This window comes from Euprymna scolopes, chromosome 28, assembly GCF_053919585.1.
Source record: "Euprymna scolopes isolate OS-2025 chromosome 28, ASM5391958v1, whole genome shotgun sequence".
Lineage (NCBI taxonomy): Eukaryota > Metazoa > Mollusca > Cephalopoda > Sepiida > Sepiolidae > Euprymna > Euprymna scolopes.
The window spans coordinates 27,043,785-27,068,341 of NC_136509.1; the positions used below are offsets into that span (position 1 = coordinate 27,043,785).

A 24,557-nucleotide genomic window follows, 5' to 3' on the forward strand; every position below is an offset into this window, starting at 1 on the left:
TATTTTTGTTTTTCGCCCTATTTTTGTTTCCCTTTTTCTTTATTCTTTTAGCAAATGCTGGGATTCTGCCCTCGAGTTCCATCACTACATTCTTCAGCTCACCTACTTTTGTACCATATTTTACGCTGAGCCTGCAGGTGATGTTCTTCAGCAGTCCCTGCACTGCAGGGATAACAAGGAATTGTTTTATTTGAGACAATTCCTTTCTACAACGGTTGAGCTGATTTTGGAATTTCTGTTTTCAGCTTGGTGTTTGTGTTTGGGGTTTATTTTTTTGCTCTGAACTCCTGTTGTTTTTGCTGTTGGAAATTCTTGTTAGAGTTATCTCCCTTTATGCTAAGAAATCTGAAACTTTGAACATAAAAAAGCTAACGTCATAAAAACGCCGTTTTTCAGCATTTTTAAATATGATGATGAACAAAAAGTCAATATTTTAGAGATTTTAATATTAAAGTTGTACACTGTTGAAGATATTTTTAATTTGAAGTATATTATATATAATTGATATATATATATATTTATATATATCTCAATTGCAATCTCAATTGCAATTATATATATATATATATATATATATATATATATATCAATTGCAATTCTATATATATATATATATATATATATATATCTCAATTGCAATTCTATATATATATATCTCAATTGCAATTCTATATATATATATATCTCAATTGCAATTCTATATATATATATCTCAATTGCAATTCTATATATATATATATATATATATATATATATATATATATATATATATCAATTGCAATTCTATATATATATATATATATCTCAATTGCAATTCTATATATATATATATCTTAATTGCAATTCTATATATATATATATATATCTCAATTGCAATTCTATATATATATATATCTCAATTGCAATTATATATATATATATATATATATATATATATCTCAATTGCAATTATATATATATCTCAATTGCAATTATATATATATCTCAATTGCAATTATATATATATCTCAATTGCAATTATATATATATATATATATATCTCAATTGCAATTATATATATATATATCTCAATTGCAATTATATATATATATCAATTACCATTATATATATATATATATATCTCAATTGCAATTATATATATATATATATATATATATATCTCAATTGCAAAATAAATTATCTTGAATTGAATGTTTCTATTTTCCTGCTAAATTTTATAATGTTAACAATTAGATAATTATTTATTCCTCACCGGTATCATTCTATGGTATTAGAATGAAAGTCGAAAAATTGAATTTTAATCAAAGAAAAATGTTATCTACTTTTTATGTCAATTTCAACTAAAACCAATGTTGTCTACTTAATTTTTTTTTTTTTTTTTTTTTTTTTTTTATTACAAAGGCATCACCACATTATCAAGGCCCAGAGGCCACTCAAGGATAAGGGTTAAAGAGTGTACAGTAGAAGTTGGTCAATATAGTAATCATTAGTAATGAAAATTTGGTAAATTTAATAACTTATATGGAACGGCTCATCAAGAACTTATTTACTTTAGACTTGAACACAACCATATTGTAGTCAGCCGGAAAGCAGGAAAACGGAAGACAATTCCACAGGCGTGCAGTTCTAAGAAAGAAGCTTTGTTCATGGAATCTACGTTTAGGTTTAGGCACAGATAAAGAGTGGGGGAAATTATTGATAGTGTTTACAGCTAGACGAGTGTTTCTTGTGAAAGTTTGGCGAGGGGGGACCATAGATTGAAGCTCAGTTGAACACTTTCCATGAAAATAACGATACATCAGAGACAAACTCGCAACATCTCTTCTGTGAGATAGAGGTTGCAAGGAGGAGAAAAGGACATCTCCTACGAGGCTACGAAGTCTATTTTGAACTCTATCAAGGCAGGACAAGTTCTTTCTAGCAGCTCCTGCCCAGATGTGGCAACAGTATTCCATCCTTGGACGTACCTGGCTCTTATATAGATAGAGAATAGCATCAGCAGTGAGATATCTACTGGATCGATAGAAAGATCCCACCATTTTTCCAGCGGCCTTGGCAACAGATTTGATATACGTGTTCCATTTAAGATCAGGAGTAATGGTCAAGCCCAGAAGCTTGTCAAAACTTGAGGCCTCGTGAAGACGAGAGCCATTCATTTCAATTGATGACAAATGTGGATTAGAATGTTGATGATGTAAAGAGAGAAGCTTGGTTTTAGATGCATTAAAAGTAACCAGCCACTCCTTTCCCCATTGTACTACGTGCTCAAGATCAGAGGAGAGAGAATTGGAGAGAACTTGCTCGTTTACTGTCTTAGATGTGGTACCATAAATGGTAGTGTCGTCAGCATAAATGTCTACAAATGATGTAAGGATATGATTTGGAAGATCATTAATGTAGATCAGGAAAAGAGTTGGGCCCAGGATGGATCCCTGAGGGACACCGGCATTAATATTGTGAGCTTCTGATTTTTGCCCCTCAACTACTACTCTTAAGAATCTATCAGAAAGAAATGATTTAATAATTGAGAAGACTTTTCCAGCTATACCATAGCTAGCGATCTTATGAAGTAAACCTTTATGCCATACCCTATCAAAGGCTTTAGATATGTCAAGAGCAATTGCCCTAGAAAGATTGCCACCGTCGAGAGATTTGCTAATCCTATGCGATATAACTGTAAGGACATCTGCTGTAGATCTAGCAGAACGGAAACCATATTGAGTGTCACTAAGAAGGTTATTTTTGTTGAGATGTTTGATTACTTCTGTATTTAATACAGATTCTAGCAACTTACTCATGACGCACAGGAGACTTATTGGCCTGTACTGAGAGGGGGATGAGCGATCACCTGAATTCTTAAATACAGGGCATACTGATGAGATTTTCCAGGGAGATGGGAAACTATTCTCCTTAAGACAACGTTTAAACAGTTTTGTAAGTATGGGCGCTAGTTCAGGTTGAAGTTTTTTGAGTACTATAATTGGAATACCATCAGGGCCAGTTGCTTTACTGGAATCAAGGTTTTTGATTAGCTTGGCAACATCACGTACAGATATACGTATATCACATAGCGTGTTTTCTGATACAAGAGGAAATATTGGGGGTTGGCGGTCTTGGTCGCAAAGGGTAGAATTAGCTGCAAAGTTCTTGACAAAGAGTTTGGCTTTGTCTGATGCTGACGAGATTACCTCAGATCCATTGATAATAGTTGGGATGGAGCACACGCTTCTGTTCAGGATTCTGTTTGCTATTTGCCAAAACTGGTGGGAACCAAGCCGCTGCTCAGCTACTTTGGACTTAACAGATTGAGCATACAACTCTCTTGCGTTCCTTATTACTTTCTTACAATGGTTGCTGGCAGTCCTGAAAACGGCTTTAGTTTCCATACATCTATTACGTTTGAAGCAGTGGAAAAAGTGATTTCTGTGCGCAATGGCAGCAGCACATTCTGGAGAGAACCATGGCTGGCTGTTAGGTTTTTGCTGAAATTTTTTAGAGGGTATGAAATGGTCAATACCTACAATTAACCATTCAGTTAGGTCTAATACTATAGAGGACACATCCTTTTTAAACATGGAATGCAGAGGTAGATCAGATATAAATGTACGGAAGCTATCCCAGTCAGCCTTAGTGTATCGATATACTGTACGATGAAGAGGTACGTCTGGGGACTTATTACATTTCATTTTTATCTTAATTGATACAACAGAGTGGTCGGAAGATCCAAGAGGCGACAGAACAGAAACTGAACATAGTTCAGGGCAAGTTGTGAGAAAAAGGTCTAGTAGGCTCGCATACTGGCCGTCATTATCGGGCACACGGGTAGGTTCCTGAACAATCTGAGTGAGGTCATAGGCAATGGAGAAATCATGACAGAACCTCCCCTCATCATCGGTCTTGTTTGAGTGGGTCAACCATTCGACGTTGTGAACATTGAAGTCTCCACATACGTGAATGTTAGCTGAAGGATAAGTAGAAAGGACTTGGTCAATTTTCTCAGATATGCTTTGAAAGATAGTAACTCCGCTGTTGTGGGGGCGATAGAGAGTAAATATAAATGCAGTAGTGTGAGCTAAAGCAACCCGGAAGCACATATAAGGTAAGTTAGGATCTTCCCTGGAGATGTCCCTCCCACATGGAAAGCTATCTTTAATATAGGCACATATTCCATGCCCATGGCGATCTTGGGGGTCAGATTTAGAAGTTAAGTTAGAGTATCCTGTAATTGCAAACTCATCAAGGGAAATAGCCTGTCCAATGCCAGTTTCACTTAAAAATAAAAGGTCTGGTTTAGTCTCCTGTAATTGGGTTTCAACCTCTGGAAGGTTAGAACGTAGACCCCTGATGTTGGAGAAGGAGACATGGTAGTAGGGGTCTACGTTGGAAGTTGGAGAACCGGGTTTAATCGTGTATTTTTTCTTGAAACTTGTCATGATGAAATTTTGGAATTTGTGGACTAGGTCGACAGATTTACTTAGAGCAGGACAGAGAGGGGAAACTAAGAGAGAAAAAGAAACGAAGAATTTTTTTTTTTTTTGTACCACATGATAAGGTAAAGCCGTAACAATTACCCACTAGTATGGCATCGAGAGGCCCCACCAGAAGCTACTGCATGGTCCAGATTCCATTCACCAAATGGCAATACAGCAGCCCCAGTACTTTGCACCTGCTGATAGGACAGCCTCCTTAGTGGTTAATCCAAGGTTCGGGTCCCTGACTATCAGGCGGATAACGTCAGCCCAGACAAAACGTTTACCTCCAGCACCCTTACTAGTGACATGGCTACAAGGATAGACATAGAAACAGAAAATTTCCACCAACTCTGCCAACTGTTCGGTCAAAAATACTGCCAACCTAGAAAACAGCTTTTTCTTCTCCCTTTGTCAGAAAAATCACTCATTTAAAAATGAGGACTGAGGGACAAATAAGAAGAAGCGAGAGTAACAGGAGCTGCCGATAACGCATCCACAATGCGTTTTCTACTCTCCATTAAAAAAAAAAAAAAAAAAAAAAAAAAAAAAAAATAAATAAATAAATAAATAAACAAAAAATAACTATTAAGTATTGTACTTAATAAAAGTCCAACGGACCTGTTTAAGGGAAAGTATGGTGATAGATTCCCCTCCCACGAACTAAAAATGAGTACAATTAGGTAATCTATTTTTGCAATCAACTCGGTAGATAAATAAACATTTATAGACGAGAAAAAAAAAAAAAAAAAAAAAAAAAATTAAAGCTAGCATTTAATACAACAGAAATACATAAATTAAATACTGAAATAAAATGTAGTTATTAATATTTGAATCTTAAAATAAAAAGTGCGAATTAATAGAGAAAATCACTTATCACAACAACGCATTCCGTCTCCAAACTAGTGAAGAATTTAACTTTTAATAGCGTTCAGAAGATTTTTTTTTTTTTTAAATTAACCGTTAAGAGAAAGCGTGATTTTATTCTGAACTTTAACTAATCACGTTTTAAGCAACTTATGATATAAAACAAAATCGGATGGGGGGGGGGGGTTCTTCCGAAGGTTAGTTGGTGACGTTATAAGTAATTGCGAGATAAGATGGGAGCCAGAAATTAGGGGTGGGGGACTGAAAATGATAATATAATGGATTGATTATACAATATTTAAGATCAACTTGGTAGATAAACATTTATGGACGAGAGAAAAAAAAAAAAAAAAAAAAAAAAAAAATTAAAGCTAGCATTTAATACAACAGAAATACATAAATTAAATACTGAAATAAAATGTAGTTATTAATATTTGAATCTTAAAATAAAAAGTGCGAATTAATAGAGAAAATCACTTATCACAACAACGCATTCCGTCTCCAAACTAGTGAAGAATTTAACTTTTAATAGCGTTCAGAAGATTTTTTTTTTTTTAAATTAACCGTTAAGAGAAAGCGTGATTTTATTCTGAACTTTAACTAATCACGTTTTAAGCAACTTATGATATAAAACAAAATCGGATGGGGGGGGGGGGTTCTTCCGAAGGTTAGTTGGTGACGTTATAAGTAATTGCGAGATAAGATGGGAGCCAGAAATTAGGGGTGGGGGACTGAAAATGATAATATAATGGATTGATTATACAATATTTAAGATCAACTTGGTAGATAAACATTTATGGACGAGAGAAAAAAAAAAAAAAAAAAAAAAAAAAAAAAAAAATTAAAGCTAGCATTTAATACAACAGAAATACATAAATTAAATACTGAAATAAAATGTAGTTATTAATATTTGAATCTTAAAATAAAAAGTGCGAATTAATAGAGAAAATCACTTATCACAACAACGCATTCCGTCTCCAAACTAGTGAAGAATTTAACTTTTAATAGCGTTCAGAAGATTTTTTTTTTTTTTAAATTAACCGTTAAGAGAAAGCGTGATTTTATTCTGAACTTTAACTAATCACGTTTTAAGCAACTTATGATATAAAACAAAATCGGATGGGGGGGGGGTTCTTCCGAAGGTTAGTTGGTGACGTTATAAGTAATTGCGAGATAAGATGGGAGCCAGAAATTAGGGGTGGGGGACTGAAAATGATAATATAATGGATTGATTATACAATATTTAAGATCAACTTGGTAGATAAACATTTATGGACGAGAGAAAAAAAAAAAAAAAAAAAAAAAAAAAAAAAAATTAAAGCTAGCATTTAATACAACAGAAATACATAAATTAAATACTGAAATAAAATGTAGTTATTAATATTTGAATCTTAAAATAAAAAGTGCGAATTAATAGAGAAAATCACTTATCACAACAACGCATTCCGTCTCCAAACTAGTGAAGAATTTAACTTTTAATAGCGTTCAGAAGATTTTTTTTTTTTTTAAATTAACCGTTAAGAGAAAGCGTGATTTTATTCTGAACTTTAACTAATCACGTTTTAAGCAACTTATGATATAAAACAAAATCGGATGGGGGGGGGGGGGGTTCTTCCGAAGGTTAGTTGGTGACGTTATAAGTAATTGCGAGATAAGATGGGAGCCAGAAATTAGGGGTGGGGGACTGAAAATGATAATATAATGGATTGATTATACAATATTTAAGATCAACTTGGTAGATAAACATTTATGGACGAGAGAAAAAAAAAAAAAAAAAAAAAAAAAAAAAAATTAAAGCTAGCATTTAATACAACAGAAATACATAAATTAAATACTGAAATAAAATGTAGTTATTAATATTTGAATCTTAAAATAAAAAGTGCGAATTAATAGAGAAAATCACTTATCACAACAACGCATTCCGTCTCCAAACTAGTGAAGAATTTAACTTTTAATAGCGTTCAGAAGATTTTTTTTTTTTTTAAATTAACCGTTAAGAGAAAGCGTGATTTTATTCTGAACTTTAACTAATCACGTTTTAAGCAACTTATGATATAAAACAAAATCGGATGGGGGGGGGGGTTCTTCCGAAGGTTAGTTGGTGACGTTATAAGTAATTGCGAGATAAGATGGGAGCCAGAAATTAGGGGTGGGGGACTGAAAATGATAATATAATGGATTGATTATACAATATTTAAGATCAACTTGGTAGATAAACATTTATGGACGAGAGAAAAAAAAAAAGAAAAAAAAAAAAAAAAAAAAAAAAAAATTAAAGCTAGCATTTAATACAACAGAAATACATAAATTAAATACTGAAATAAAATGTAGTTATTAATATTTGAATCTTAAAATAAAAAGTGCGAATTAATAGAGAAAATCACTTATCACAACAACGCATTCCGTCTCCAAACTAGTGAAGAATTTAACTTTTAATAGCGTTCAGAAGATTTTTTTTTTTTTTAAATTAACCGTTAAGAGAAAGCGTGATTTTATTCTGAACTTTAACTAATCACGTTTTAAGCAACTTATGATATAAAACAAAATCGGATGGGGGGGGGGTTCTTCCGAAGGTTAGTTGGTGACGTTATAAGTAATTGCGAGATAAGATGGGAGCCAGAAATTAGGGGTGGGGGACTGAAAATGATAATATAATGGATTGATTATACAATATTTAAGATCAACTTGGTAGATAAACATTTATGGACGAGAGAAAAAAAAAAAAAAAAAAAAAAAAAAAAAATTAAAGCTAGCATTTAATACAACAGAAATACATAAATTAAATACTGAAATAAAATGTAGTTATTAATATTTGAATCTTAAAATAAAAAGTGCGAATTAATAGAGAAAATCACTTATCACAACAACGCATTCCGTCTCCAAACTAGTGAAGAATTTAACTTTTAATAGCGTTCAGAAGATTTTTTTTTTTTTTAAATTAACCGTTAAGAGAAAGCGTGATTTTATTCTGAACTTTAACTAATCACGTTTTAAGCAACTTATGATATAAAACAAAATCGGATGGGGGGGGGGGGTTCTTCCGAAGGTTAGTTGGTGACGTTATAAGTAATTGCGAGATAAGATGGGAGCCAGAAATTAGGGGTGGGGGACTGAAAATGATAATATAATGGATTGATTATACAATATTTAAGATCAACTTGGTAGATAAACATTTATGGACGAGAGAAAAAAAAAAAAAAAAAAAAAAAAAAAAATTAAAGCTAGCATTTAATACAACAGAAATACATAAATTAAATACTGAAATAAAATGTAGTTATTAATATTTGAATCTTAAAATAAAAAGTGCGAATTAATAGAGAAAATCACTTATCACAACAACGCATTCCGTCTCCAAACTAGTGAAGAATTTAACTTTTAATAGCGTTCAGAAGATTTTTTTTTTTTTAAATTAACCGTTAAGAGAAAGCGTGATTTTATTCTGAACTTTAACTAATCACGTTTTAAGCAACTTATGATATAAAACAAAATCGGATGGGGGGGGGGGGTTCTTCCGAAGGTTAGTTGGTGACGTTATAAGTAATTGCGAGATAAGATGGGAGCCAGAAATTAGGGGTGGGGGACTGAAAATGATAATATAATGGATTGATTATACAATATTTAAGATCAACTTGGTAGATAAACATTTATGGACGAGAGAAAAAAAAAAAAAAAAAAAAAAAAAAAAAAAAAATTAAAGCTAGCATTTAATACAACAGAAATACATAAATTAAATACTGAAATAAAATGTAGTTATTAATATTTGAATCTTAAAATAAAAAGTGCGAATTAATAGAGAAAATCACTTATCACAACAACGCATTCCGTCTCCAAACTAGTGAAGAATTTAACTTTTAATAGCGTTCAGAAGATTTTTTTTTTTTTTAAATTAACCGTTAAGAGAAAGCGTGATTTTATTCTGAACTTTAACTAATCACGTTTTAAGCAACTTATGATATAAAACAAAATCGGATGGGGGGGGGGTTCTTCCGAAGGTTAGTTGGTGACGTTATAAGTAATTGCGAGATAAGATGGGAGCCAGAAATTAGGGGTGGGGGACTGAAAATGATAATATAATGGATTGATTATACAATATTTAAGATCAACTTGGTAGATAAACATTTATGGACGAGAGAAAAAAAAAAAAAAAAAAAAAAAAAAAAAAAAATTAAAGCTAGCATTTAATACAACAGAAATACATAAATTAAATACTGAAATAAAATGTAGTTATTAATATTTGAATCTTAAAATAAAAAGTGCGAATTAATAGAGAAAATCACTTATCACAACAACGCATTCCGTCTCCAAACTAGTGAAGAATTTAACTTTTAATAGCGTTCAGAAGATTTTTTTTTTTTTTAAATTAACCGTTAAGAGAAAGCGTGATTTTATTCTGAACTTTAACTAATCACGTTTTAAGCAACTTATGATATAAAACAAAATCGGATGGGGGGGGGGGGGTTCTTCCGAAGGTTAGTTGGTGACGTTATAAGTAATTGCGAGATAAGATGGGAGCCAGAAATTAGGGGTGGGGGACTGAAAATGATAATATAATGGATTGATTATACAATATTTAAGATCAACTTGGTAGATAAACATTTATGGACGAGAGAAAAAAAAAAAAAAAAAAAAAAAAAAAAAAATTAAAGCTAGCATTTAATACAACAGAAATACATAAATTAAATACTGAAATAAAATGTAGTTATTAATATTTGAATCTTAAAATAAAAAGTGCGAATTAATAGAGAAAATCACTTATCACAACAACGCATTCCGTCTCCAAACTAGTGAAGAATTTAACTTTTAATAGCGTTCAGAAGATTTTTTTTTTTTTTAAATTAACCGTTAAGAGAAAGCGTGATTTTATTCTGAACTTTAACTAATCACGTTTTAAGCAACTTATGATATAAAACAAAATCGGATGGGGGGGGGGGTTCTTCCGAAGGTTAGTTGGTGACGTTATAAGTAATTGCGAGATAAGATGGGAGCCAGAAATTAGGGGTGGGGGACTGAAAATGATAATATAATGGATTGATTATACAATATTTAAGATCAACTTGGTAGATAAACATTTATGGACGAGAGAAAAAAAAAAAGAAAAAAAAAAAAAAAAAAAAAAAAAAATTAAAGCTAGCATTTAATACAACAGAAATACATAAATTAAATACTGAAATAAAATGTAGTTATTAATATTTGAATCTTAAAATAAAAAGTGCGAATTAATAGAGAAAATCACTTATCACAACAACGCATTCCGTCTCCAAACTAGTGAAGAATTTAACTTTTAATAGCGTTCAGAAGATTTTTTTTTTTTTTAAATTAACCGTTAAGAGAAAGCGTGATTTTATTCTGAACTTTAACTAATCACGTTTTAAGCAACTTATGATATAAAACAAAATCGGATGGGGGGGGGGTTCTTCCGAAGGTTAGTTGGTGACGTTATAAGTAATTGCGAGATAAGATGGGAGCCAGAAATTAGGGGTGGGGGACTGAAAATGATAATATAATGGATTGATTATACAATATTTAAGATCAACTTGGTAGATAAACATTTATGGACGAGAGAAAAAAAAAAAAAAAAAAAAAAAAAAAAAATTAAAGCTAGCATTTAATACAACAGAAATACATAAATTAAATACTGAAATAAAATGTAGTTATTAATATTTGAATCTTAAAATAAAAAGTGCGAATTAATAGAGAAAATCACTTATCACAACAACGCATTCCGTCTCCAAACTAGTGAAGAATTTAACTTTTAATAGCGTTCAGAAGATTTTTTTTTTTTTTAAATTAACCGTTAAGAGAAAGCGTGATTTTATTCTGAACTTTAACTAATCACGTTTTAAGCAACTTATGATATAAAACAAAATCGGATGGGGGGGGGGGGTTCTTCCGAAGGTTAGTTGGTGACGTTATAAGTAATTGCGAGATAAGATGGGAGCCAGAAATTAGGGGTGGGGGACTGAAAATGATAATATAATGGATTGATTATACAATATTTAAGATCAACTTGGTAGATAAACATTTATGGACGAGAGAAAAAAAAAAAAAAAAAAAAAAAAAAAATTAAAGCTAGCATTTAATACAACAGAAATACATAAATTAAATACTGAAATAAAATGTAGTTATTAATATTTGAATCTTAAAATAAAAAGTGCGAATTAATAGAGAAAATCACTTATCACAACAACGCATTCCGTCTCCAAACTAGTGAAGAATTTAACTTTTAATAGCGTTCAGAAGATTTTTTTTTTTTTTAAATTAACCGTTAAGAGAAAGCGTGATTTTATTCTGAACTTTAACTAATCACGTTTTAAGCAACTTATGATATAAAACAAAATCGGATGGGGGGGGGGTTCTTCCGAAGGTTAGTTGGTGACGTTATAAGTAATTGCGAGATAAGATGGGAGCCAGAAATTAGGGGTGGGGGACTGAAAATGATAATATAATGGATTGATTATACAATATTTAAGATCAACTTGGTAGATAAACATTTATGGACGAGAGAAAAAAAAAAAAAAAAAAAAAAAAAAAAATTAAAGCTAGCATTTAATACAACAGAAATACATAAATTAAATACTGAAATAAAATGTAGTTATTAATATTTGAATCTTAAAATAAAAAGTGCGAATTAATAGAGAAAATCACTTATCACAACAACGCATTCCGTCTCCAAACTAGTGAAGAATTTAACTTTTAATAGCGTTCAGAAGATTTTTTTTTTTTTTAAATTAACCGTTAAGAGAAAGCGTGATTTTATTCTGAACTTTAACTAATCACGTTTTAAGCAACTTATGATATAAAACAAAATCGGATGGGGGGGGGGGTTCTTCCGAAGGTTAGTTGGTGACGTTATAAGTAATTGCGAGATAAGATGGGAGCCAGAAATTAGGGGTGGGGGACTGAAAATGATAATATAATGGATTGATTATACAATATTTAAGATCAACTTGGTAGATAAACATTTATGGACGAGAGAAAAAAAAAAAAAAAAAAAAAAAAAAAAAAAATTAAAGCTAGCATTTAATACAACAGAAATACATAAATTAAATACTGAAATAAAATGTAGTTATTAATATTTGAATCTTAAAATAAAAAGTGCGAATTAATAGAGAAAATCACTTATCACAACAACGCATTCCGTCTCCAAACTAGTGAAGAATTTAACTTTTAATAGCGTTCAGAAGATTTTTTTTTTTTTTAAATTAACCGTTAAGAGAAAGCGTGATTTTATTCTGAACTTTAACTAATCACGTTTTAAGCAACTTATGATATAAAACAAAATCGGATGGGGGGGGGGGTTCTTCCGAAGGTTAGTTGGTGACGTTATAAGTAATTGCGAGATAAGATGGGAGCCAGAAATTAGGGGTGGGGGACTGAAAATGATAATATAATGGATTGATTATACAATATTTAAGATCAACTTGGTAGATAAACATTTATGGACGAGAGAAAAAAAAAAAAAAAAAAAAAAAAAAAAAAAAAAAAAAATTAAAGCTAGCATTTAATACAACAGAAATACATAAATTAAATACTGAAATAAAATGTAGTTATTAATATTTGAATCTTAAAATAAAAAGTGCGAATTAATAGAGAAAATCACTTATCACAACAACGCATTCCGTCTCCAAACTAGTGAAGAATTTAACTTTTAATAGCGTTCAGAAGATTTTTTTTTTTTTTAAATTAACCGTTAAGAGAAAGCGTGATTTTATTCTGAACTTTAACTAATCACGTTTTAAGCAACTTATGATATAAAACAAAATCGGATGGGGGGGGGGTTCTTCCGAAGGTTAGTTGGTGACGTTATAAGTAATTGCGAGATAAGATGGGAGCCAGAAATTAGGGGTGGGGGACTGAAAATGATAATATAATGGATTGATTATACAATATTTAAGATCAACTTGGTAGATAAACATTTATGGACGAGAGAAAAAAAAAAAAAAAAAAAAAAAAAAAAAAAAAAAAAAATTAAAGCTAGCATTTAATACAACAGAAATACATAAATTAAATACTGAAATAAAATGTAGTTATTAATATTTGAATCTTAAAATAAAAAGTGCGAATTAATAGAGAAAATCACTTATCACAACAACGCATTCCGTCTCCAAACTAGTGAAGAATTTAACTTTTAATAGCGTTCAGAAGATTTTTTTTTTTTAAATTAACCGTTAAGAGAAAGCGTGATTTTATTCTGAACTTTAACTAATCACGTTTTAAGCAACTTATGATATAAAACAAAATCGGATGGGGGGGGGGTTCTTCCGAAGGTTAGTTGGTGACGTTATAAGTAATTGCGAGATAAGATGGGAGCCAGAAATTAGGGGTGGGGGACTGAAAATGATTTTAAAAAAAAAAAATGTATTTAAGTATCATCAGCTTGAATCGAAGCCAAAACTGTAGCATTCAAAGCTGGTGACGTTACCACTGTACCAACATGATATGCATATGAACCAATTAAAAATAAACTAAGATTAATGTACAAAATGCTTCATGATTTTTTTCAATTTTGACTAATTTTTGACCCCCTTAAAAACAATTTTAACCAACTAAAGACCGATCCCATTAAAGAACTGCCTATAAAAAATCCAATCATTTGAGGTCCCTGGCGCCACTCTGCGACTTTTAGTTTTAGAGGAGATAGTTTGAAAATATGGAGACAGATAGACAGACTGACAGACATGGAGCCGTTTATATAGTAGACTACATTATTACATAAAACATATTTTCTGAATCCACCACACAACGGTTTGTTTTTGACATGCAACGTAAACACAATTGAAGTAATTCAGGGTTGCCAGACCATAAAAATAGTTACAGCCAATTTTTTTAGGAAAAGTGCCAAAAAAAAAAACTAAATGGAAAATGTCTTTATTAGTGCTATATAAAGTAAAAATGACTATATTAAAGATGTTAACTCTGGACTATATTGAAGATGTTAGCTCCTAAACATTTGTGTCTTTTTTAAAAAAATTAATTCCATATTTTCTTTATAGTGATGAAGTAAGGATGTTTCCTATGAAGTTGAAATCATTTTTTAATGTTTTTGAAGAAAATCAAATTTTTTTTAGATAAATACATTTGTGCTAAGTAATATAAATAATAAATTCTACCGTTTTCATATTATTTTTTAAAGCATAACAGAACTTTTAAAGAATATTTGAAAAGGTGATATTTAAATAATTGTTGGTAAATTTGTAGATGAGTACCCTCAGCTAAATTCCACTTCCTCCAAAATTAGATTCTTCTTTTTTTTTTAAGTGATTACATGTTGGCAAAAATGAAAACAATTTTTTCAAAATTTAGAGTGAGGAATTAGTTTTGTACATAAACTTAATGTAAAGAAAATTTAAAAAAAAAAAGGCCAACTATAATTTTTAAAGGCCAAACTACTTTAAAAAGGGCCAAATTTGCAAAATTTGGCTGTGAAAAGGCCAATCTGGCAACCTTGAAGTAACTCATAGGTTAGAAATTTATTTTCATTAATAATTCATTTTCTACTTTATCATTTTTCGTAATTTTTGGATATTTTACTAATTTCGACATGTCAATTCAGTAGATACCATTGCTTTATTTAAAATTCAATATTTTAATTTTCGATTTTTGTGCTATCAGGTTGACGCGAAGGTTATTGTGGAGTTTTTAATTTTGATTTCAAATGATATATTTTCAAATAAGTTTTCATTATAATACCTTTACTTTATATATCATTTTAAAGAGCGTTTTTTGATCTATATAATCGTTTAAATTACAATCGTTTTAAAACAAATATGTGATGCACAGCACAATGGTGGTTTAAGAAATTTTGTGATGTCTTGAGTTTTGAAGATGATGAGCATAGTGGTCAATCATCGGATGTTAACAATGATCAATTAAGAGCCTTAGTCTAAGCTAATCCATGCACAACTGTTTGAGAACTTGCTTCTGAATTAGATATAACATATACAAGGATTTCCAGCCACTTGATAGAGATTTGAAAAAAAAAAAATCTTGATAAATTGGTGCCTCACGAATTGAATGAAACCCTTCTTTTACATAACAAGAATGACCCATTTTTCGACCGAGTTGTGACTTGCGATGAAAAGTGGATTATTTACGACAACCAGCTCAGGCTTAGTGGTTAGACACTGACAAAGATCCACAACACTTCCCAAAGCCAGAGTTGCTCTAAAAGAAGGTAATGCTGATTGTTTTGTGGTCTGTGACTGGTCTCGTATATTATAGTTTTTTAAATGCAGGCGAAACCATTATGGCGGTGAAGTACTGTCAATAAATTGATGAAATGCATCAGAAATTTTGACAACAACACCTAGCAACAGAAAAGGCCTAATTCTCCTCCACGACAATGCCTGATCGCACATTGCTAAACCGACCCTACAGAAGTTGAACGAATTGAACTCTGCCTCATCCGTCATACTTTCTAGACCTCTCACCTACCGACTACCACTTTTTCAAGCATCTCTCAACAACTTTCTGTGTGAGAAATGCTTCAGAAACCTAAGCGATATCAAAAACGTCTTCAGCGACTTCATCACCACCAGAACACAAGCTTTTTTACATTACTGGCATAAATATACTTGTTTTGCGTTGATTCTGATAATGTTTATTTCCGATCAATAAATTTTTGTTTGAGCCGAGATATGTTCATTTGAATTTAAAAGTTAAAAACCACAAGAACTATTTTGTCAACCTGATATATATGAAAACTGCTGCTGTGGAATTTCCACAGGTCCCGCGAGTTAAAAATAAAGAAGTACGATTGGAATAGTTCAAATAAACAAAAGGGAATAATATCACCACTATTAGTATTAACCTATAGCTGTAGAGAGAAAGATACATAGTAAGTCAAAAGAGACTAATTTTGGATTTTGTCTTTATAATCTGAAATGCAAATTTCTGTTTTCATTTACCTCCTTTCCTGGTGGTTAGAAACAAGATTGAAATGAAAGTATTTCTATGAACAAACTTGACACCATCCCTCTTGAGAAAGCCCGCTTAAGACAGGCGAAATGTTGAGCCTCTAGGTCTCTCCACCTCCATTTTAATTTCATATTATCGGATTTTATTCATTTTTAATAATCATATCTATATATCTATAAAAGTGAACGTGTCTGTGTGTCTGTCTGTGTACATTTCCCTATGCAATAACTCTGTCAATTTTTAGTCTACAAACTCGAAATTTGATATACAGGGTACTGAGATTTGGAAAAATCTATGTAATCGGTTTTCGGCCAGAAATTTGGCTGTTAAGAGGTCAAAGTTCAACGATTTGACATTTGAGAACTCTACCAAACTCCTCCGACAATTTGGGGTCTAAACACTTGAAATTTTAGATATAGGTTCCTTGGACATGGATCTAACTTAATAACTTGATTTGAGCCCAAAACAATAAATGTTAAGGGGTCATAATAGGGGTAAAAGTTTTAAAAATTGCCTTTTTTTTTTTTTTTTTTTTTTTTGCTCAGCATACACCTCCAAACATCCAGGCAACGTCAGGCACCCATGCTAGTATATATATATGAATATATATATATATGTTGCTATATTTCAAAGTCCAGCCCTAATTTACATAAAAAATATATAATAATTATATGTTTAATTATTAGTTTAAAATCGACTAAAGTGTTTTATATTAATTTTTTTTGTAATCTGTTACCAAAATTAAAGTCGATATGGTAGTAGTAATCTTATAGCTTTTCTTCATAAAGAACGATAAGATAAGATAAACGTCTATTAGAAAAGGACCACCACCGATTACTTTGGTTCTTTCTGAATTTTACGTATTACATCGTTATGCGTTTCTCTCTTTGAAAGCTTCTTATTTTTCTGATGAGTCCACGGAAGGAAATATCTAATATTGACATACAAATATTGATTGCTACCCGCGAATAAAAAAAAACTATGTAAAATGTTAAAAATGAAATAAATAAAGTCCAGACAGTGATTTGATAAAAGCAGGATGTTTATTTGTTGTATTAGCGTGAGTGACTTGTCTCGAAGAGAAGCACTAATAAAAATATAACACCCCCACCCCCTGGCGGCCCTCTCTTCATACCAGGGGAGATCATCAGTCTTTCCTTGGGCAAGATAAGCAGGATAGGACGTTAGCATAAAATATGCCAGAGTTTTTGTTTTGGAAAAAAATGATTGGTAAGATGAATAAAATCTTGGATTTTCCAATCTAGCAAAATTGTTATTTATTTATATATGCTCTGTTGCTATATCTTAACAAACATTGAGCTTCTGATTTAAAATGGAGTAGTATACATAAAGAATAGAAAATATTTGCAAAAAATTATTCATATATAACTATTAGTGTTGGGATGATTATTTGGAGTTCAAAATCAGAAAAACTGGAAGTTTTGGAGGTATCAGAATCAGAAAAATTTGTGCTTATTTTCCGATGCTAAAAACGATTCCTTTTAATTATCTTTTTTTTTTTTAATTTGATTTTGTTTAAAACAAAATATTCCACTGCTGGTAATAATAATAAAATAATAAATATTTACTGATTTTAAACTACCAGTAAAACTAAAATCTATAGATCACCCCTATCCCCCACAAGTGTGTTTTTACATCTGAGAAAATATCTGTACATGTGTTTTTACGGTAATCGGGGAAAAATAACAAGTTTTTAGTTAAATATTTAGAGATTTATAAAGAACTAGTGGAGGTACCCGGCATTGCCCGGGTGTTTGGAGGTATAAAAGAAAAAAAAAAGTTCTGGTAGGTAGGTAGGCTCGAACCCGAACCCTTGAGGTCATAGGCTGATAATTTACCGCACGCTACGCAGGCAGAAAAGTGAGAATAGGTGAAATTAAATGATTAAAAAGTTAAGTGACAGGTGCGTGAATTTAATGAGGTCAACCATCACGCCATAGTAGAAATGCACTTAACTTTGGCTGCAAGCCAATTTCTGCGTATGTTGTTTGTTTCCCCGCCAAGATGTTGGGGAAAACCAGCTCCCCATAAAAATGGAGGTCTGATATAAGGGGTATTGGCCGCATTGATCAAACCTTGTTGCTTTCTGGATGTCCCGAGCATGAGTGTCAGGGTGGCTCATTTTGCTACGGGTTCAGTTTCGCTTATATACGGAAAAGCCAAATAAACACGTGAAGACTAAGAAATATGGCCAAAAATAGCATGTAAAAGTCAAATAAAAGATACACACCACCGCCTTTCGTAAATCTTAGATATTATAATCTAAGTAGCATATAAAAGGTTCTAAAAAATCAGTAACCGCCCAGAGCGCACCCCCCCCCCGCGAAAAAAGCCCCCCACACACACACACGCACACTCACACTCACACACGCACTAACGCACATTTTGCCTTCTATATTTATAGAAGAAGATAGATAGATTAGAAATGGAATCAGTAATTGTATCAGAATCAGGAAAAGTTTTGTAATCGTCTCATTACTAATAACTATAATAGTTTCTCAATAAATATTAATAATTTTTAAATACTTATAGACACTAGCATTTCATACTTACGCAGTCATCAGTGCAGGAAGTGATAATTGCTACTGATTATAGATCTGAACCCGACAAAAATGTCAACCCTGGCTTTGCAGGCTAACATTTTTCCATTTGGCCTTGACATTTAAATGAAAGTGAATTAAGTTACTTATGAAGCCATGTGAGTGGGCTTGTCATAATTGAGACAACGATGAAAGTATTCTAACAAACAGGAAGTTTGTGAATGATGCACACAGCTAATTTATGGATTTATTTTCAATTCACAAATAGAGCTCAACTTTAACTTTACTTAAAGGGGCTTATAACTATTATATTTTTCAATAAATATTAATTTTTTTATACTTACAGACACTAGTATTTTATGCATATGCAATCATCAGTGCAGGAAATGATAATTACTGCTGGTCGCAGGACTTGAACCCAGTCAACAAAGGCGACCTTGCAGGCTCGCATTTTCCCACTCTGACATCAGGAATTAACATTTAAATGGAAATGAATTTAGATACTTATGAAACCATGTATGTAAGGCTTGTCACAATCTACGGTCATGAGAGTATTCTGCAAACAGAAAGTTTTGAATGATATCTGTATGCTAGTTGACTGCTTTTTTTTTCTCAATTCACTAAATAGGGCTCAACTTTATATATTACTGTTGATAAGTATAGTAATCTCCCAAAAAATTGTTTTGGACGTTTCATTTAATCTGTTTTCTGTGTTTTTTTAATTTATTTTTTCAATTTTCAGATTAACTTTAAGGAGGTGGACATCATGGACCCAGAAAACGAAGACTACTTTCTCAAATACAGATTTGATATTCCTGTTTTTCATTTAAATGGAAATTATCTGATGAAGCATCGGGTTGACAAAGATCGTCTGGAAATGGCCTTGTCGGAATTGAATAAGTGGAAACCAAAAAATTAGGCAATTGTATTTTAGTGGCTTCCCCTCAAGAGCAGCTATGATGTTAACAGTTCCCCATAAACCAGAGAGCCAAGATGCAAGAAACCTTGTGTCCCTGTTTTTACTGTGTCTTATCCTTGACTTACTGTATATTTCGGCGTATAAAACGACCCTTAAAGTTAAAAAATCATCTTTAAAAACCAATATTTCATAAGATACCGGGTGTTGCAATCTCTAGCCTAGGTTAAACAAACATGGTTTTGTAATTTAGCAGTCGTCTTATACAACCGATATTTGATAAATTTATTAAAATTTGCTCCAATTTTGTACCTCGTCTTATCTCACGGTCACCCTATCTGCCGGAATATATGGTATTTTTATGGCATATGAACCCTTTTTCAGGTTGTTCATGTCTATGCATAATATCTGCTAGAAATGATTTACTGTATGCAAATGATCGAACACAAGCTGTTGTTTCAAAATTTTGAAGAAGAGGAATGATAATTTCATTATTCGGATTATTTAGACCTTGTTCTCTTTTTATTCAAATTATTTGGATTCTTCGGACTACTATTCTCATCTTGAATGTCATTTTCACAATGTTTCAGTCATTGTAACCTCTGACCGTCTTCAGGTATATCTTGTTGAACTTGGGAATATTTCTGTCAAACTCTGGACGGAATTTCAAATGGAACCCTTTATTTACTTCACGGGAGCAGCATGCTCTCATTCTGTCAGCTATGACTGGATAGAGGTCCTAAGTAATTCACAATTGTATTTTTCCGTCGGCCACACTGAGAATTGAATCTTCAACTTTCAGGAGAATAGCATTTTTTTTATAATTGAGTTTTGACAAGTTCTCTAACCACACCACGGATCCTTGCAACCAACACTCATCTAAAAAATTAAAAAATGTTCTCTTATTAAATGTCATTTTCACAATGTTTTGGTCGATGTAACCTTTGACCTTCTTTAGGTGCATCTTGTTGGATATAAATGCTAAGTAATAATCAATTTTCTAAGTGACGGTTATCTGGAGGTTGAAGGTTCAATCTTCAGTATGGGCGATACTAATAATATAATTGCAAATTACTTAAGATTTCTACCAGGTTATGACTGACAGAACAAGAATAAGCTACCCCTGTGGATTAAATAAAGGGTCCATTTGAAATTTTGTACAGATTCCTGAGTTCGACAAGATGCAATTGAAGGTCGGAGGTTACATTGGCCGAAACGTTGTGAGAAAACATCCACAATGATAACACTAGTCCGAATAATCCAAAAGTTGTTATTTTACCCTTAGATGTGGGGAAATTGTGGGTTAATACCTCCTTCACCAGCGATATTAGTGTGCAAAGTAAATACAAACGGTTAATCATTGAATTCATTTTACGTGCTGGCATATGTTGGACTGCTTTTTAGAAATTGACTTCCAAACTAACTCATCTCTGGATAAATCTCTATTTTATCTCTCTTTTTTTACAAATCTCCTAGTGCTACTAGATCAGGCTGTCTGAAGCTACTGGCTTCCTGACCTAAAATGCATCAAGCATTGATGTTGTTAAAAAATAGGGAAACAAATTATGGAATCGGTAATGAAGAAGTGCCATTCTTTTGGAAATTAATGTCTCAATAGTAATCATGTTCTGCAAAGTCCAAAACATAAACAACAATTTTCCTCTACAAAACAACCAAACCAAGCACCATGAATAAATATTTGAAGATATAACGAACTTGAAGCATGAAAACTTTTAACAAAATTACTGGATTCAGCATTAAATAAACCCGACAAAGGGTTAATATGCCATAAAAGAAAACCACTAATCTCTCAAATCTATTTTGATCACTTCTTCCCATGTTTTCCTTGCCAACTAACCCTGCTACCTCAACTGTTCTACATCTACTAACCTAAAAACTCTCATGCATTCTTTCAACGTAACTACCACATCAACAGGGATTCCTGTTCTGCACACATCTTCCTCTGAGGTTATCAGATCTAAACTTGTCTATAAGACTCGCATTGCACATTCATTGTATCGTTCTAACATCATTTCCATCCATGCAATACATAGTAAATAAATGTATGTAAGTAGTAAAAAAATAAAATAAAATAAAATATTCTCTAACCAAAAAATTGGAGCGGATCTTACGGTGACTTCACTCACAAACAGGTTGTTTAGTGCATTTGCCTACTATTCGGCTAGTTGTGTTTGAACTGCCCCCCCTCCTCTGAACAGCATCCTTACAGGCTAATTTAGCTAGTGTTAAAACACTACCAGTCAGTTCTGAAAGTGATTCTTCTTCCCATTACTTGGCCCTCACTAAGGCTCTTGCGGCATCAGCTTCACTGACAAATTCACTGTAGTGGTTTATTGTAATGTGACAATGTAGTGGGTTCCATCCTATATTAATAAACAACTTTATTTGTCATTCTTGTTAGTAGAGTGTACAAGAGTTCGTTGAGAGAGAAAAGTGTTCAATGTGTTTAAAGACAGAATAATTATATATAATTATATATAGTATGTAAATAGTAAAAAAATGAAATAAAATATAATATTCTCTAACCAAAAAATTGACTCAACAGACAGCAAGTTGTGTGATTGTTTTCATATTCTTTTGATGGCATAGAAGAAAATACGTTCAGAAAGTATCCTGCTTAATTAAAAGAAAAAAGGAGACGTAGAGCAGGAATACAAGTTAAAATAGTTTTGTGATTTAAGAAATTTAAGAAAGCCAAAAACGATATATATTTTTTTTTCAAAATAAATTATTAAACAAATGAATGAACAAGATTTCAATCATATAAGCTTATATGGTTGAAATCCTGCTCGTTCATTTGTGGCGTTTTTGGCTTTCTTCAATTTTAATAATATCTTGAATTCCAGACAATCTCTCAAAAGTGCCAATATTATTTCATTAACCATGTCATAGGAGCCACTCATATGGTACAAGAAAAGACTGACCATCCACGATCGATACCTGAACGCACTACTATCCTTGAGAGAATTCTAAATATTCGACAGAAAAATGATTAACAAACACACACACACACACACACACACACACACACACACACACACACAAAATAAAACACTTGAAAAGGACTTTATATAGTTGAAAGCTTGCTCATTAATTTCTTGAAAATAAATATATCATTTTAAAGAAAAATATCGTTTCTGACTTCTTAAATTTCTAATAATATTACACATTTCAAACGATATCTCAAAGTGTCAATATCATTTCATTAAAATAGTTTTGTTTGATGTAAAACTGGCTGATTATTCCATAGTCTATTTTAGTATCCATTAAGCCAGTGGTTCCCTTGTTTACAATGGCGATACTATTGTAATTTCACTTTTTGTGCTCCCAACCACACTCGAAAAAGAGACAAAAATTGAAAAATTCTATGAAACATACTTGGTTCAATTCAACAGGTACCAAGAAAGTTGTGTATTTACATTAGATAAGAATGAATATTCGTTTTTTGGGGTTTTTTTTGTACATAGGAGTCACCACTTATCAAGGCCTGGAGGCCACTCAAGGATAAGGGTTATTGAGTGTACAGTAATCAATGGGATAATATCGTAGTGATCATTAGTAGTAGAAATTTGGTAAAGGGGATGGTTCATCAAGAATTTATTTACGTTGGACTTGAAGACTACCAAATTGTAGTTAGCTGGAAAACAGGCAAACAGAAGAAAGTTTCACCAGCGTGCAGTTCTTTGAAAGAAGCTTTGTTCATGGAATCTACGTTTAGGTTTAGATAAAGAGTAGGGAAATTATTGATAGTCGTTTCAGCTAGATGAGTGTTTTTTGCAAAAGTTTGGTGACGGGGAACCATAGATTGGAGCTCAGATGAGCACTTGCCATGAAAATTATGATAAAGCAGAGCCAGGCTTGCAATGTCTCTTCTGTAGGAAAGAGGTTGCAGGGAAGAGAAAAAGGCATCCTCCACTAGGTTATTTTGAACTCTGTCAAGACAGGATAAGCTGCTTCTAGCAGCTCCTGCCCAAATGTGGTACTTCATCTTTATATGTACTTGGTAGAGAATTGCATCAGCAGTATAATATTCATTGGAGTAGTAGAACGATCCAACCATTTTCCCAGCACCCCTGCCAACAGATTTGATGTACATGTTCCATTTCAGATCAGAAGTTAAGCACAGAAGCTTGTCAAAATATGGAGCCTCCCCAAGACGAGAGCTATTCATTTCAATTGATGCCAGATGGGGATCAGAGCATTGATGATACAAAGATAGAAGCTTGGTTTTAGATTCATTAAAAGTAATCAGCCACCTCTTTTCTCATTGTACCACATGCTGAAAATCAGAGGAAAGAGAATCAAAGAGAACTTGGTCATTTACGGCTTTTGAAGTGTTGCCATTGATGGTAGTATCGTCAGCATAAATGTCTACAAATGATCTTAGGATATGATTTCGGAGATCATTGATGTAGATCAGGAAGAGAGTTGGGCCCAGGATGGACCCCTGAGGGACTCCAGCATTAATGCTGTGAGCTTCTGATTTCTGCCCATCGACGACTACTCTTATGAACCTATCAGAGAGAAATGATTTAATGATTGAGAAGACATTTCCAGCTATACCATAGCTGGAGATCTTGTGAAGTAGACCTTTATGCCATACCCTATCAAGGTCCTTTGATATGTCAAGAGCAATTGCCCTAGAAAGGAAGCTTCCGTCAAGAGATTCACTAATACTATGAGATATAACTGTTAGCACATCTGCTGTAAATCTAGCAGAACGGAAACCTTATTGCATGTCACTGAGGAGGTTATTTTTGCTGAGGTGGGTTTTTTTTATTTATTTATTTTTTTTTTTACATAGGC

The 24,557-nt window shown here is 32.2% G+C and overlaps 1 protein-coding gene across 6 annotated transcripts in view; it reads left to right on the forward strand.

Moving 5' to 3' along the window:
• The window catches only part of LOC145249537 (glutaredoxin-like protein C5orf63 homolog), a 41,245-nt gene extending 18,456 nt beyond the window's left edge, over positions 1-22,789 (forward strand). For 5 of the 6 annotated variants that reach the window (XM_080111160.1, XM_080111159.1, XM_080111162.1 and 2 more), the window contains exon 3: positions 19,557-22,789. In XM_080111160.1, coding sequence (XP_079967286.1) covers positions 19,557-19,733 — 177 coding nt within the window. In that variant the 3' untranslated portion in view covers positions 19,734-22,789. Of the gene's footprint in view, positions 1-51; positions 138-19,556 lie in introns of all 6 variants that reach the window. The other variant, XM_080111164.1, reaches the window with a different exon arrangement.
• The last annotated feature ends 1,768 nt before the right edge of the window (positions 22,790-24,557 follow it).